General features: G+C 45.5%; 1 protein-coding gene across 1 annotated transcript; it reads right to left on the bottom strand.

Moving 5' to 3' along the window:
* Positions 1–4,472: 4,472 nt before the first annotated feature.
* On the bottom strand, positions 4,473–5,761 carry LOC135392301 (uncharacterized protein K02A2.6-like). The gene is made up of 2 exons (XM_064623018.1): positions 5,623–5,761; positions 4,473–5,578 (listed from the first exon to the last, which is right to left on the bottom strand). Exons 1-2 carry the CDS (start codon positions 5,759–5,761, stop codon positions 4,473–4,475), a joined length of 1,245 nt encoding a protein of 414 aa, XP_064479088.1.
* Positions 5,762–15,575: the final 9,814 nt, after the last annotated feature.

Raw genomic sequence — 15,575 nt, 5'->3', positions numbered from 1 at the left:
ATACAGCGTTCTTGCGAATTTTCTTTTTTAGATTTTAAGTCATGATATAGGTCTCTGTTCCCAGTTTTCTACTCTGTCCTGTATTGCAGACAACCTAAAATACAGATGGTAAAGCTCTGAAAAATTTGTGCATGTGCCCCATGCATTTGTGCACTGTGTAGTTACGCAGTTATAAACTGCACAGCTGTGTGCTGAGAGATTGTGCTATTTCGGTGTTGTTTCACCGTGTAATACCAAAGCAAACAGCAGCACTGACCATTGCCTGCTAGCTTTCTGTATTGATATGTAATGGACAGTAAGTGGAAGGCTGCAATGGACAAATGAATGCAATGCAAATAAGCTCATATAAAGAAAAAGAATGAAACTTTATATCAGATGCATCTTATCTACAATGAGCTGGTATTTTTTTAGGAAATAGAGGATTGTATACCACACTTTCTGTTTGACACACTTTGGCAGTTGTAACTTTGCAAAAGCCGACATATTCATTCAGCTGTGTCAGCACAAAGCTGCACAACCAGCCAGTATATTAGTGTAGTGAACGCGATGTACCGCATCATCAAGGACAAAGTCTGGGAGCAGAAATGTGGGATATTGCTTAATATGCAGAAAAATAACATAGATGTTTTTGCACGGCTGACCACCTAACTTCAATAGCCAGTGATGAACATGCGATGTCTTCAGCTGGTGTATTCTGGAAATTAATACGTGACGTATAGGGAAGGGGGGATGGTTTGCAAGTTAATACACCCAACAGCAACAACAGTTTCACAGATTTTGGGCAAACACATCTATGTTGGCACACATGAAGGGCATATAGTTATTTCACTACACTTTATTGAACTTTATGTACCCATAAGGGTGCATTACAAGAGAAAAGTGGGAGGTGGCAGGGTTACAAAAAGAAACAGAGGTAGAGGTAGTACGAAACTCCTCTTTAGAAGAAAGGAAAAATGCCGCACATACCACCACAATATTCCTGAAGCAATGGCTTCCACGCTTACAATGACATGTTTTTCATGCATTTAAGCAGGGTTAGTCACGTCCCAGCCACATATCTGTACGACAATTAGTTTTCTTCACGTATTGCATTGAAGAACTTCTTTCCTGAAACAAACTAAATAAGAAGGTGTCACAGGCATTTTGTGCCGCTTATGCAGTAAAACTAGTACACTTGAGGCGCCACATATTCTCCTGGTGATAATGTAAAGGAAGGTTTTTTGTGTCGCTAGTAAGCCCCTGTTGCGTTCATACTTCTCTCACTGGTGTGCATTTAGGGGTGGAATGTGAGTCAACCCAGAGGTGAGCTAGTACGAAATGGGAGTATCTGTTCCTATCAGGTAATATACAGGACATGTCAAAAAGGAAGAACCGTGGGCACTTAGCACGTACCTGTACTGGTGTAAGGAGAACAAAGTTGCAACATAATTGAAAGTACAGTGAAGTGAAGTGTATATTAGAAGTGGCCGTTGGTTTGGTTCATGCAGTATTACTATAATTTCTACTATTCTATACTTATTGCCCGAACTCAGCTATTTAGAACACATTGAAGACAGACGCAACAGAACGAAATTACAGGCATTTGGACATTCATGATAAATAGAAGCATGGATGCAATGTGGATGTGAATGCAGATGTATATAATAAATCTTGTGACCTGATTACACAGGAACGTGTTTTTCTATTCTTCTATGAGATTATAGCATATGAGACTACACAACAAGTGAACAGATCACACCAGTGTAAAGCTGGAGTGTCGTTGACATCCGTGTTGCCACCATGTCATGACATCAGTGTCATGACAGCTGTCAACAATGCATAGCATGTGAGATTTGCCAGGAAATATTGCAAACAAATGAGCATGCCTGTTGTGGTGTCGGTCGGAAGGAAATAACTACCTTTGTAAGAACGAATCCAACTTCCATGGAGCCTGCATGACGCGACCGTCCATGAGGAGATCAACTTCTTTCTCTTTATTTTTCAATAACCATCGTGCTGACCATCTGGTCCGCATGCTCATGCCGATATGGCCGTAAGAACACAACATATTCTCCCCCCCTACAGAAAGTCATTGTGAAATACCCAACGCTTACGTATACTGAAACGCGACAATTAACGTTGATGTTAATGACCGACGCGGTCCCCGTATCTTTTGGGAGGACGTCTATGTCTCGGAGGCAGCAGACGTGTCTGCTGTCCTGCACCTTCGTTCGAAGGCAAACGTGATCCTGCTCCTGGCACATCAGTTGGCGAACCGATGCTAGTAGCAGGGGGGTAAGCTTGTGGTGCCGCTTCTTGATTGGCCTCGTGTTGTGACTGGGATACAGGGATATCGGAGGCATCCATACCCGTAGTAATGTAGGTGGGATAATCCAGCCTGAAGGATTCCGTGGAAGGTGTGGGGTGGCTGCTTGCTGGTTGAATACCCGCTGGTGCGAACTTTGATGCGTTCCATGTGTTGCCGTCGGCTAGTTGGAACGAGTACCTCCCTTTTTGTCGGATGATTTTGAGTGGCTTGGAGAATGACGGCATTCCTTTTGGAGTGAATCCTGGTTTGCGTACCCGAACGTAATCTCCTACTTTATATTTTGGCGCTTTGGCACTACGTTTCTGGTCCGTGTAGGTCTTGCTCTGTTGCTGATGCCTGAGCACGCGTTCACGTAGATTGGTCATTGCTGCAGCAGGATCATCCTCAAGTAAAGATGACGGTATCCCTACGATGTCCAGTCGTGTCCGTGGTTTCCTGCCATGTAAAAGTTCGGCAGGTGATTTTCCGGTAGTTGCATGCGGGGTACATCTGTACAGTCCCAGGTACTTGGTGACGGTTTGTCGCAGTAGTCTTCCTTCCAAGAACGTGGCTTGAACATAGTTTTTCATAACGCTATTAAACCTTTCAACAAACCCGTTTGCACGTGGATAATACAGAGACGAAAATGAATGTTGAATGCCTCTATCCCTGAGGAACTGTTCAAACTGATGTGAAATGAATTGGGGTCCGTGATCGGACACCAGGTTGTCCGGATAGCCTTCTCGTGCAAACACTGATCTCAGGAAGTCCAAAATTGTTGATGCTGTCACATTCGCGCAGAACTTGGCCTCTGGCCATTTAGAAAAAATAGTCCACCATCACGATGGCGTATCTGCAGTCAGGAGGAGCTTTTTCAAAAGGGCCCATTATGTCCACGGCTACCTTCTCCCACGGCCTGCTCGGAAACGAAATGGGTTGCAGTGGCGTATCAGCCGTCTTCGCACTTTTATCGGCGTCTTGACAAATATTACACGACTTGACAGCATTCTCAACTTGTTTATCCATCTATGGCCACCAGTATTTCTCCCTTAAACGCTGCTTGGTGCGCACGATGCCTGGGTGCGATTCATGGGCTAGCTGTATGAGATGTCCCGTGAACGCTGGTGGTACCACTATGCGATCTCCACGTATTAGGAGGTCTTGGAATACCGTGAGTTCCTCTTGAACTCGAAAAAATGGCTGATGACTCGGCATCAAGTCTTGCTTTAACGGCCATCGGAAGGATGGCCGTTAAAGCAAGACTTGATGACATCACGATGACATCACGGACTCCACGGGGATGACATCACGAACTCCATGACTTGTTTCAAGATCGGATCATTCCGTGATGCTAATTGAAGGTCTGTCTTCGCTACAGACGTTTCGATTTGGCCAACAAAGTCGAATTCCTGATTAAGCTCTTCAGTCTGGGCATCGTGTGACAGAGGCAATCGCTACAGCGCATCTGCTATTTTGTTGTCGGCACCCCGGCAGTACTCGACTGTGAAATTGTAGCGAAGAAGGCGCTCTGTCCATCTACTAACTCGCAGTGGACGTCTTCCTGTGCCGCGTGCCGATAGCAATGTCACCAAGGCTTGGTGATCTGTGCGAATAAGAAAAGGACGACCCCAAAGGTAGACGTGCCAGTGCTCGCACGCCCATAGGCATGCCAGCGCTTCTCGTTCCGCTACAGCATACTTGCGCTCTTGCGAAGAAAGGGTACGTGAAGCAAAAGCAACTGTCCGATACATATTGCCTTGCCTTGTTGCAGAACAGCTCCTAACCCGTACGAAGAAGCGTCTGTCGTGACCATTACTGGTAGTGTAGGGTCGAACGGGTGGACGACACGGTCTTCTCTGAAGAGTGACTTCACAGCATTGAAACTGTCATTGACAATGTCTGTCCACAGGAAGGGTTGATTTTTTCGTAGTAGGGCACGCATAGGCTCCACGAGCGTGGCAAAGTTTGGGACGAACTTTGAGTAAAAACCTACAAGACCCAAAAACGAACGTAGGGTAGCAACATCGTTTGGTGCTGGTGCATGTGTAATTGCTTCCACTTGAGAACGAAGCGGACGTAATCCATGAGTGCTTACGTGGTGCCCTAAGAATTCCAGCTCCTGTGTCTCGAACACACATTTTGCATTGAGCTTCAATCCGGTTGAGCGAATGACGGTGAGCACTCTTCAAAGATTTTCTTGATGTTCAGCTTTGTGTCTCCCAAACACAATGATGTCGTCGATGTAACATGATACTCCGGAGCAATCCTTGAGTATCAAAGACATCATTCTTTGAAACATGGCGGGCGCAGATGAAAGTCCGAAGCAGACCCGTTTGAATCTGTAGAGTCCATCATGGGTAATAAATGTGGTCAAGCTGCTACTTTCAGGATGCAGAAGGACTTGATGGTACGCTGACCTTAAATCGATTCGAGAGAAGTACTGAGCTCCTGCTAGCGCATTCAGCAGCTCTTCTGTATGTGGAAGAGGGAACAGGTCTGGTATGATGGCTTTGTTCACCTCACGAAGGTCCACACAAAGGCGAATCTTTCCATCCTTTTTTGGAATTACTACAATGGGGGAAACCCATTCAGACGCCTCAACCCGTTCTATTATGTCTTCCTTTTCAAGGCGACGCAGCTCTTCCGTAACAGCGTCGCGAACTGCTAATGTAAGTCGACGTAGTTTAGCAATTACGGGTGGGGCATCTTGACGAACTTTCACCTTGTGGGTAAATCCGTTAGCCAAACCCAGCTCTGTTGAAAATAGCTTTGAGAAGTCCTGCGCAAGTGAGTCTGGTAGCATTGATGAAGCGAAGGACGTTTCATAGCAGCTGAGTGTTCCACCTTCAATATGTATGCAGAGTCCTTGGATGGCGTCAAGTCCCAATAACGTTGTTCCTCTGGAAACTACAAAAAAGCGAACAGCATGGTGCTTGTTTTCGTAAGTGACGGCAGCCTCGAAGCTCCCCGTTACATCAATCTTCCGTCTTGAGTAATCCACTAAAGCAGTACGTGGTGGAACCAGAGTGAAACGATGAGCGAAACGTCTCCTGAAGAGATCTTCTTGCAGAATGGATACTGACGATCCCGTATCAATTAAGAACTTTACCGGTACAGTTTCAAGACGCGCTTCGATGAAGAGACCTTGCCCTTCCTTTGAAGGTACCACGACATTTAGAACTTCATCCTCCTCTGTAGAAAGCTCCTGTACTTTCGTCGGTGTCTTCGACGCTCGACAAACTGTGGCGTAGTGACCAACCTTGCCACAGCTGTTGCAACGCTTGTGAAACGCTGGACAATTCGAAACATTTGCGAGATGCTGCGTTGACCCGCACCGATAGCAGCGCAGTCTTTGCGCTCCGTCCTTGCGCTGAGAGTTCTGGGAATGATGCAGCTGACGCGTTTGTCCTTTACTTTGACGCCCTCGGGTCTTCGACGCCGGAGCGTTGCCGATGGCTTGAACGACATCACCATCTACGAAGGACTGGGTTTCGTCCGATGTACTTTTACAATGCTTGGCGATGTCCACGGCACGAGAAAACGTTAGAGCCGATCCGTCAAGGAGAAGCCTCCCACGTATTTGCTGCGAAGATACTCCTTGTACAAATTGGTCTCGCAAGTTGTCTTCAGTTTGGGCGCCAAAGTTGCATGAAGCGGATAACTCCCGTAAGGCCAAAACAAAATCGTCAATGCTCTCGCCCGATAGCTGAGCTCCTGAAGTTATGGCGTTCCGTCACCACGTTGATGGTGGTAGCGAAGTAAGCATCTAAAGTACGTAGGGCCGTTTCGTACTCGTCAGAGACAGCCGTCACTGTACCTGACACGGTACTTGTAAACGGTGTTGCGCCGGCTTCACGTGATGCAGTTTTCGTAGCTTTGTGCACTACTTCTGGAAGCGTATTATAAATGCGAAGGCATTCTATCCCCAAGCAATGTAGAAGGATTTGCTTCTTCCTTTTTGATGTGAATTCCTCAGCTCCCAAGAAATTGCAGAAAAGTTGTCTCCATTGCGTCCATGGAACGTTAGGCTTGCCGGGAGTGGATAAGAACGTGGGCGGAGGCGTAATACCGCCGATAATCTTCAACGTGGTGCAGTTCCTTCTCTTCTCAAAACCCTCGTCGCCAATGTGGTGTCGGTCGGAAGGAAATAACTACCTTTGTAAGAACGAATCCAACTTCCATGGAGCCTGCATGACGCGACCGTCCATGAGGAGATCAACTTCTTTCTCTTTATTTTTCGATAACCATCGTGCTGACCATCTGGTCCGCATGCTCATGCCGATATGGCCGTAAGAACACAACACCTGCATTCTCACATCACGTGAGCTGCAGTCACACCATAATGATAGCAATGATTTAGCACAGACGATACAAATGTCAATCTGCCACGTGGAGACAGTCCTCAGCATAGCTCGTTTCAGACAGATTCATGTACTTCTGCGCCGCAGTACCAGGTGGAAACATAGCATTACCAATAACAACAGGTGCCTGTGATCTACATATATTCCATGTTACTGGTAATTGTGTTACTGGTTCTCCTTGCACCGGCTCAGACAAACCCTACATGTCCTTCCATCACAGTTCCCTCTTTCGTCATCTCTACTTGTTCGTTATGTGTAACAGACAGCATTTCAGGTATTCAACTCCCCTCTCCGACTTTCCTTTTTTTTTGGCTATAGTCGTGACGATGCCCACTTGAGTGCGGCCAACAACGGCAAGCTACCTCGACCCCCTCCCCCCCGGTATTCAGTCACTCGTCATGTCCAATGTACAGCAGTAATTTCAACTGTTCAGTGTTGGTACTTCCTGTGCCAGTAAGAGTGTCAGCTAGTGGTTCCGCTTTTCATGCTAAACTGCCCAATAGAATTCCGCTCTGCTGCACTATCAATGCATTGGAGTTGTGGCTCCATGCACAATGTAGTAAATATTTCTTTTCCATAGTGTGTGGCATGGGACAAACATCTGTACTTCACAACTAATAGTTGACATCCTAAATAATAATAATCCTTGTGGAAATGCGTAACAAGTTTTATTGTTTTAATGCAATGAAACAACTCAAGAGCATGAGGTACAGGCACTGCTGTGCCCATAACAGATAATTAGGAAGAAAAGAAACAAAGTGTTTGGCATACACAATGCTGCTCACACAATAAAGGGGAACACAATAAAGGGGAAGGAGGAACATGAATCATGGTCATGGGCTTGTATTGGCAGTAATCGCATCCCAGAAATATGTTGCTTTGATAAAGTCTGCAGTCAGGTTTCTTGTGTTTTGTGTCTTGCGGTGGCAGTCTACAAAGCCACATCTACTGTTATCAGATGATAAATGTGAGCATAAAAGCAAGTAGCTGTCACCTTGAATATTTTCTAATATTACGGTACATCATCATTGCAGAAATGTTGGTTGTTGGCATATTTGCCCTCCCCTTCTCGTGTGGTGTGCTGGAAGCGGTAGAGCACACATTTTAGCTACACATGTACTTACATGTGCGTCCTTAAAAAACTTTAAGACCTTCACTTCTCTGTGGATTTTCTCCTGAACCGGCAAGGTGAAACCTGCTCACAATTTTGCACGCAGCATCTGCACACTCCTGACAGTGGTATCGACATCATGACTACATGGGCTGCTTGACACTCTAGTGTTGTGTTTATATGCCCCCGTGAAGGCTCTCATTTGTCCATACAAATTCGTTGACACAATTTCCTTATATGCCTCTGCGGGATATTTCTACCTCTACTTTTATCGAATAACCAAGTCTGATATCCTAAAGACACGCTGTTTTATGAAAATTTCTCCCAGTCGACATATATACAGCAGCACCCTGCGTTGAAGCCGATAAGCATAGCCGGATCTCACCAGCACAAAATTGTGCCAAGAAACATGCTCATAGCGATTTCCAAAAAACATTAGTGCTTTCATAATGACAGAACGCAATAGTGCTTTCCCATGGGGCTCGCACCTTTCTGGGCAAGCAAATCAAGCTTCCAAGGGGATCTAGAGCTTCCTCTATATGGTGCCCTTTCCAGAGTCAGATCTGAAATATTGTACCTTGTTACTGCACTGGGACATCCAACATATAACTCCAGGTACCCTCTCAATGCTACCCAGGCGAAAATCTGGACTGGTCCCAGAAGGGTTCCAGTTGAATCTGGACTGGTTCCAGTTGGATTCCCAAGTGGGGTGGCTGGTTCCACTTTGTTAACATCAATGGTACCACTCTGGTCTCAGATGGTTCCAGAAGTTCCAGCTGGAGCCTCACAGGTACCATTTTGTTCCCAGAATGGTCGCTGAGACTCCAAGTTGGGCAGCTTCCCAGCTTCCCCCTTTGAGATTTCATCTTGTCCACACTTGCCATGTTTTGTTTGATCTATTACTCTGATCTATTTTAGCACAGGCATGATCTCTTTCTATTGCTGTTTATCCAGGTGCGCGCGTCTGCGAATGCTGTATCCCTGTAACTCCAATTCGTGCACATTCTCATCTGAGGTGAATATCATAACATATTAAGTACCAGAGAAATGTAAAAAAATATATCTCAACAACAACAAAAATTAAGCTAAATAACTAGAAGAAAGACAACAACAACAAAACAAGAAAAGGTAATTGCAGAGGCTGATGCAATGTGAAGACCGCCACGGCAATTCAAACTTCAAACCGCGAGAACCGAGAGGGAGAGGAGAGGGCGAGAGTGGCAGGTGGCAGTTGGACGCGTCGTAGCAAGGTGGTTTTGTCAAGGGGATGAAACTCACGAGTTCCTTTGCGGACTAAAGTGAGGCGCTGCGAGCCTTTCGCGTCACTAAACGTCATGAAACGTCAAAATTTTTACGTCGAAGCGCGAGTTTTCTACCGAGAGCATCCCATTGGCTGCTGCGGCCGTTCCCCCGGTGTGCGAGCCCTCATTGGTCGGTTTGAAATTGTAACATTTTCGTGGCGCGCGTAAGCCGGCACCGCCGTGTCTGGGGTGCTGGAGCAGCTCGCCGTAAAGTTTCGAAATATGGTGCAGCAGGGACGCACGCAAAGCATCTTTGATGGTTTTTAGTGCCCGCCGATACCGACTCTGAAAAACTCGAATACTCTTGGATACTTCTGCAAGTAAATTCAGATAAGGGGAAGGCAGGTCTGCTTCGCTTGCTTGGTGCGACAACGATTCAAGAAGGATCAATACCGTGTTTTTCCACTCGATGGCAGGTAAGTCAGTTCCTGTTCCATTCTGCCGATTAGCGTAGCATAGCATAGCACCACACCTGTGGCATTTCGGCCGGTAGAATTTTTATTTTTACGTTTTCTGATCCCTGTTCTGGTCTTCCTTGTTCAGGTATCAACTAGGTACTGCTCAACTCATATCTGCTTCAGAAAAGCATCTGCGTGGATGCAGTAGAATGGATAAGACACTCTCAGTCGTTGGAACATCATCGTTCGGCTTAGCAGCTGCACAGGTTCCTTTGTGACGGGTCAGCCTTGACATGTGACACTACACAAGCAGCAAAGGGATACGGACATGTTTCCTGTCATGCTGGATTTGTGAATGTGTGTGCCTGTGCAGTGAATTTACTGATCTACTGTGAAATCTTCCACGTGAGACATCAGCTAACAGTGAATGCGAAGATGCTTTGGCATATTACTCGAACTTCACAAACAATGTTCATGTCAAGTTCGTGTTTGGCGCAGATACAGAAGACTACATATGTGTAATTTGGAAATACCAATCCCGAAAAATAAAGCGCATTGTGCAACAGAAAGAGCCAACGCTTCCGCGTTTTATTTATTTCACTGGATGCGAACGAAAATCCAGACTGCCAAAGCGGGGAAGTGAACAGAGGGGAAAGGGAAAAACAACGCCTCGGCAGCGTCGCTTTACGTCACCCGTCACCCAGGGAGACAAAATAAAACAAAGCAAAAAACTACTCTACCGAAGCCCAACGATTGGCCCGACGTCAGAGGTCACGTGAGTTTTTCCCAACAATAGAAATATACTACACGTTCATTCCCCTGGTTTTGTCCGAAATTGCAAAATTCCCATATCGGCCCCCCCTCCTGGGAACAAGGCTAACCGGAAGTCGCGCGTACGCTAGTAATAATTGCGCTGTAATTCGCAAATTCCTTAGTGAGGTTAGGTCAGTACATATTACACCCGAGGGGGGGGGCTGGGGGTATCCCCCCCCCGCAATTGTTCGAGACTGTGCTCACTTCCGTGTAAGCCTCGTTCCCAGTGCTAAATCGGAGCGTGTCCAATGTGGGATATCTCTCTTACTCTGGTTTTGTCTTCAGTAGCCGTTAGCCGTCGCAAGGATGGCGCATCTCGTGTGCAGTATTTACGTGTGTTTCAGTGCGCTTTGTAAGACAATGCGATGACAATGGTTCCTGTGCAACACATTGTCGATTTCCCGGAAGAGTTTTGACGCCAAGAAAACGTAAACGGCGTAGGGGCAAGAACGCACTGTGAAACGCCAATCGGACTGTACGTCGCGAATGTTTGCAGGTATGAGTGATGACCGTGATGTTTTGATTACTATTAATTAGATGTTTCATTTTAGAAACTTCGGAGTAACTTGAAGAGAAACAGGATAAGAAGATTCCGAACGTACGGTGAAAAGGAATGGGGTGTATGTCGCGACCTGCATAGAAAACAGGAGTGCCGTGTCATCTTCTCTAAGAAAATACAAGATGTGAGGTGGCCAACGAACGAAAGCTCCCTGTGGTCCGTGAGTGCATCGCACAGTCTCGCATATGCTTTGTCTAGACACACTGAGTGATCAGACTTATACTACTACGTGGTACGTACATGTAGAGATATATTGATTATTTCTTTCTGCTCAGTGTATGCTTTTAGCAGAATAAACGGTAATTACTTGAGCAATATGTGCATTTCTACGCATTATTTTCGGTCATGCATTCAGTGGTCCCAGCTGCTATGTGGCCGGATCCCGGACCACTTAACCAAAGGGGACCATTGGATCAATTCCACTAGTTCCACTTCAAGTGGGACCATCGTGAAGCTGGTTCCACTTTCTACTGGTCTCAGTCACTAAGTGGTCCCACACTCAAAGTGGGACCTGTCCAATAAACCACTTTGAAGTGGTCCCACTCCAGATTTTTGCCTGGGTACTATTTTGGAATGTCACTCGCACATTTCAAAGGCGAGCTACGTGTTTGATATTTGTGCCTTTACATGCTGGGTAACATGTACCATACCCTGCTGTATAGCTGTAACACATGGAGGTATAACTGCTCCATGGAACCCCCCTCCCCCTTGTGTTTAGAAGACAAACATGATGGATGCATTTTTAACAGGAAACACTTAACAGTAATCTAGGAACACAAAGCTCGTTAACAAGTACCGGCGATCACTGTAGTGTGCAGCAAGCAATGTATCAATCAGAACCAGCAACGGCAGCACAGCACAAACTATTGTTAGTGGCATATAACAGAGTGGCATATAACAGTGGCACTAGGGGCTGTATTAAAGGTACCACGCACAATCAGGGTCGTTTTTGTTGCTGGAGGTAACAGCTGTTTGTGCACGACCTCCTGTCAGCTTTGGATCGGAAAGTGACTTGTGTCTAGCTGCCAATGTTGACATCACTAACTTTGACGATGTTGGTCCTAAATTAGGAGAGCTGATTTCAAAATTCCACTTCATACCGATCATTAACTTTTTATCTGCTGCGGGTTTATTACTTCACTTACTTCGCTCACGGGTTCCTCACAACGTTTTTTTTTGCTTAATTTGCGCAATTTCGACTGCAAAACTAGGCAACAGCGTCCAGCAAAAACTATTTTTAGGTTGTTTCTCGAAAGGCTCATTCACAGCTGCTCCGCGGTAGACCGGCCTTAAACTACCCCCACCCATAGTTTAAATCAGTCCTATGGAAATACATGGGAGTTAGCCATCGCTAGGCCGCCGGGTTTACGTCGTGTGAACGGCGAACGAAATGAGACGTTGAGGGCAAATATTGATTGGAGTGCCACAACATTCGCCTTACGAACGCTTCTAGTAGCTTTACAAGTCAAAACTTACCTGTATTTCGCCGAAAAATTTCCGGCGAAGCGTAGATTAGGCCTATGCGCTGTGCACACAAACTCCATGGAGGCCGGCATGGGCCTCACGGTAGCCGGGTTAGACCAGCGGGGTGCTTGTTCGTGATTGACGGACGAAGTACTCACGTGATCATCTTAAACCAGACGTCACTAAACCAGTGGCTAAGTGGGACTGATGAATACGGGCAAGGGTGTTTGAAGCATCAGCAACTGCTACTATGATACCCATAATGCCTCTTCCATATGTATTCCTTTCCTTTGTATGCATTTCTTTCTTTGTTGTATTCCTTCCGTCTGAAAATCTCTCTCCTGAACCTCCACCCGTATGCCAACCATTGGATAACTCAATTTCTTTCCAAGCTTTCGTTCACAGTCTCATGTAACCATCGCATATCTTCAACTGTTCCTGTCCATTCGGGAGTGCCAGAGGGCTCAGTTCTTCGTTCCCATCTATTTCTTATATATATTAACGACCTTCCTTCAGGCATATCATCCACTCTCAGACTATTGGCTGATGATTGCGTTGTCTACAGGGAAATCAATTCTACTGCTGACCAACTATCCTTACAAAGCGACCTTGTCATAATTCATTGTTGGTGTGGCGAGTGGCAAATGCCGCTGAATACATCTAAGTGCTGCATCATGTCACTTTCTCGCCGACGTGCCTCCTGTCTTCCTCCTTTCTGCTACGCAGTTAACAATAAAGCATCCACCCGAGCAGATTCCTACAAATATCTTGGCGTTCATCTCTCTTCTACCTTACCTTGAAACGAACACATTAATCACATCAGGTCCAATGCTTCTCGCTCCTTGGGCTGTGTCAGACGCACTCTAAGATTGGCTCCTGCTGATCTCAAGCTTCTAACTTTCACCACACCGCTACGAAGCAAGTCGAGTACGCATTCACAATATGGAACCCTCCCTAAAACTATCTCGGTGAAGCCATCGAAGCCATTCAAAATTGCGCTGCCCGTTTGATTGTCAACGACTACTCTTCCACTACCTCCGTTTCTACGTTAAAAATAATTCTCAACCTTGAGCCACTCGAACATCGTCGTGGCTTTGTCAGATTAACCCTCTTCCATAGATTTGTTTTTTTTTTTCACCTTGCCTTCTCAACAATCACCCATCACTCCCGCGAGTGTCATTTTCCCTCGCTTCGATCACACTAAAAAGGTCACTCGGTTCCACTGTATTATTAACGCATTCTTTAAAGGTCAGCTACGCCGATTTCCCGATGTGTTGAAACGGTTGTGATATTCAGAACGGGCACATCCAACTGCCCCCGAAACGCACGTTCGTTTGTCAATTTTGTCTTCCTATTACGAAAATTAATTAATCAAATAAACCAAAACAAGCCATGGGCGCAGCCATTTTTGTGACGTAGATGGAATAAACCTGCTCCATCTACGTAGATAGAGAATCGTGCGTCTGATTGGATGAAAGCTGAGGCTTTCTCTGACTGCCCTGGCGTCTTCTCCCGTTTGCGAGGAAAACCAGTTATGGCCGCCGGCTACGATGAATGTTTCTTCCGAGGTAATCCCGAGAACTATTGAACGATGGAAACAACAACCGCGAACTCACCTCAACATCATTTTCGGCGTGAAATTGTGATTATGTGCTCGAGAACTTAGCAGTTCAACCGTTCAGCTGCCATTCACGTCAACCCGTTTGCTGCTTTTACTACAAGTGCAGGAATGGGAGCGATTGAGCAACAACGTGAGACTTGGTGATTGTTTGAGCATATACCTGCAGAGGTCTGGTCTTCAAAGAAAGAAGGCCGTATTTCTGCGCATGCACATCGTGCGATTGCCAGGCTTGTTACACGAGATACATACATATATTGTGCAGCATCATAGCGCGACTGCAATGAACGACGTAGGAATGTATCGTGACCACTCGAACTGCATTCGTTGAACCATTCGTCGGTTATATGAAAGTGCTCATTAGAGTTGCCCCGCACAAAAAGTGTTGGATGTAGTTTTGTAGTGTGTTGTTTATCTCGTAGACCGCATCGCGGCATGTAGGTCGAGAGCCCTTATACGTATTTTTTGCATGTTTACTTGAGTGTGCGCATTGTTCTATACCACACAGGCCATATTTCATTCATAATAGTTTCGCAAATAAACACGTACGGGTCGATCTCATATTGCTTTTGAGTTAAGCATGCTGTCTTCAGATCAGGGTATGTGTATCCTGTTTGCTGGGCCCAACAGATGTTATTAAGGGTAGTGCAACATTTCCCACTTCTTGAACCATGCTAACATTGCCAGAATAAGGAACATTACACTGTGCTGTGTATTCCACACTCAGTTGTCTCGCGACGTAAACCCCCAATTATTATATTGGGTACTCTACATGTTCAACCAGTCAGCACTTCCCATATCCTATTTTTTTTAAACATGTGCTTAAAATTGCACAACTGTCACTCAAGTAACTTTGCCACCAAATTAGTCAGTGACAAAAGGTATATGTACTTTATCACAAATTTAATAACCTTGGTGGAAATGGTTGATGGTGTCCTCTGCCTTGTACGGTGCACTTCATAGCAAAATACGCCATAGTCCAAATGTTTTCCTTGTTCACAAATGCCCTGTCAAAGCTGAAAGACTCTTATCAAAATGGGGAAGCGTGCTTGCTTGTCGAGAGAAACAAATATGAAACTGCAGTGCTCAGCGTAAATAACTGCATGCTCAGCAACTAAGGCTGGTGATGCCGAAGACCTAATATTTCTAGGTTAAAAGGAACAAAGGAGAAAAGACCACTGCAGCGTATTAATGTTGTTTCAAAAGTATAACACCACAAAATTTGTGAGGGTCAGTTGGTGTATTTCGTTATGTTGGTCACCTCCTGCACCAATTTTTAATAAGATTCAAATGTGTTGCTACCAACCAGGACCTAAGCCTGACCTATGATCTAATAATAATAATAGTATCTATCTATAACCTATATGGACTTTCACCAGTAGTTTGGTTTCACACGTGGCTTCTATTCGTAGCTGCTCAGTAGAGCTGACAGGAGACTTGCAGAGTAGATAATTTTTTTATTTGTATTTTCCAAAGAACATGTAAAAAACAATGTGCTGTACCAACTGTATTCAAAGAAATACAGATATACTTTGTTTTAGCTATGTGCATATTAGCAGATTACAGGTGACCGATGACACACAATGGGCGTCAAGGGTGAGAACACGAGAATACTACCACTGCAGGCACTGTCCTGAAATTCTAAGTCACCATTTGTCAGAAA

Source organism: Ornithodoros turicata, chromosome 4 (assembly GCF_037126465.1).
Source record: "Ornithodoros turicata isolate Travis chromosome 4, ASM3712646v1, whole genome shotgun sequence".
NCBI lineage: Eukaryota > Metazoa > Arthropoda > Arachnida > Ixodida > Argasidae > Ornithodoros > Ornithodoros turicata.
Note: the sequence above shows the minus strand (reverse complement) of the source record. Positions and strands in the feature narration are given on the sequence as shown.

Bases quoted from the DNA above. Each gene is read 5' to 3' on its own strand.
- LOC135392301 (XM_064623018.1), bottom strand. From the start codon at position 5,761: ATGGTGATGTCGTTCAAGCCATCGGCAACGCTCCGGCGTCGAAGACCC. The intron at 5,579-5,622 runs GTGCGGGTCAAC...CGAATTGTCCAG, and splicing joins CAAAGACTGCGCTGCTATCG to CGTTTCACAAGCGTTGCAAC.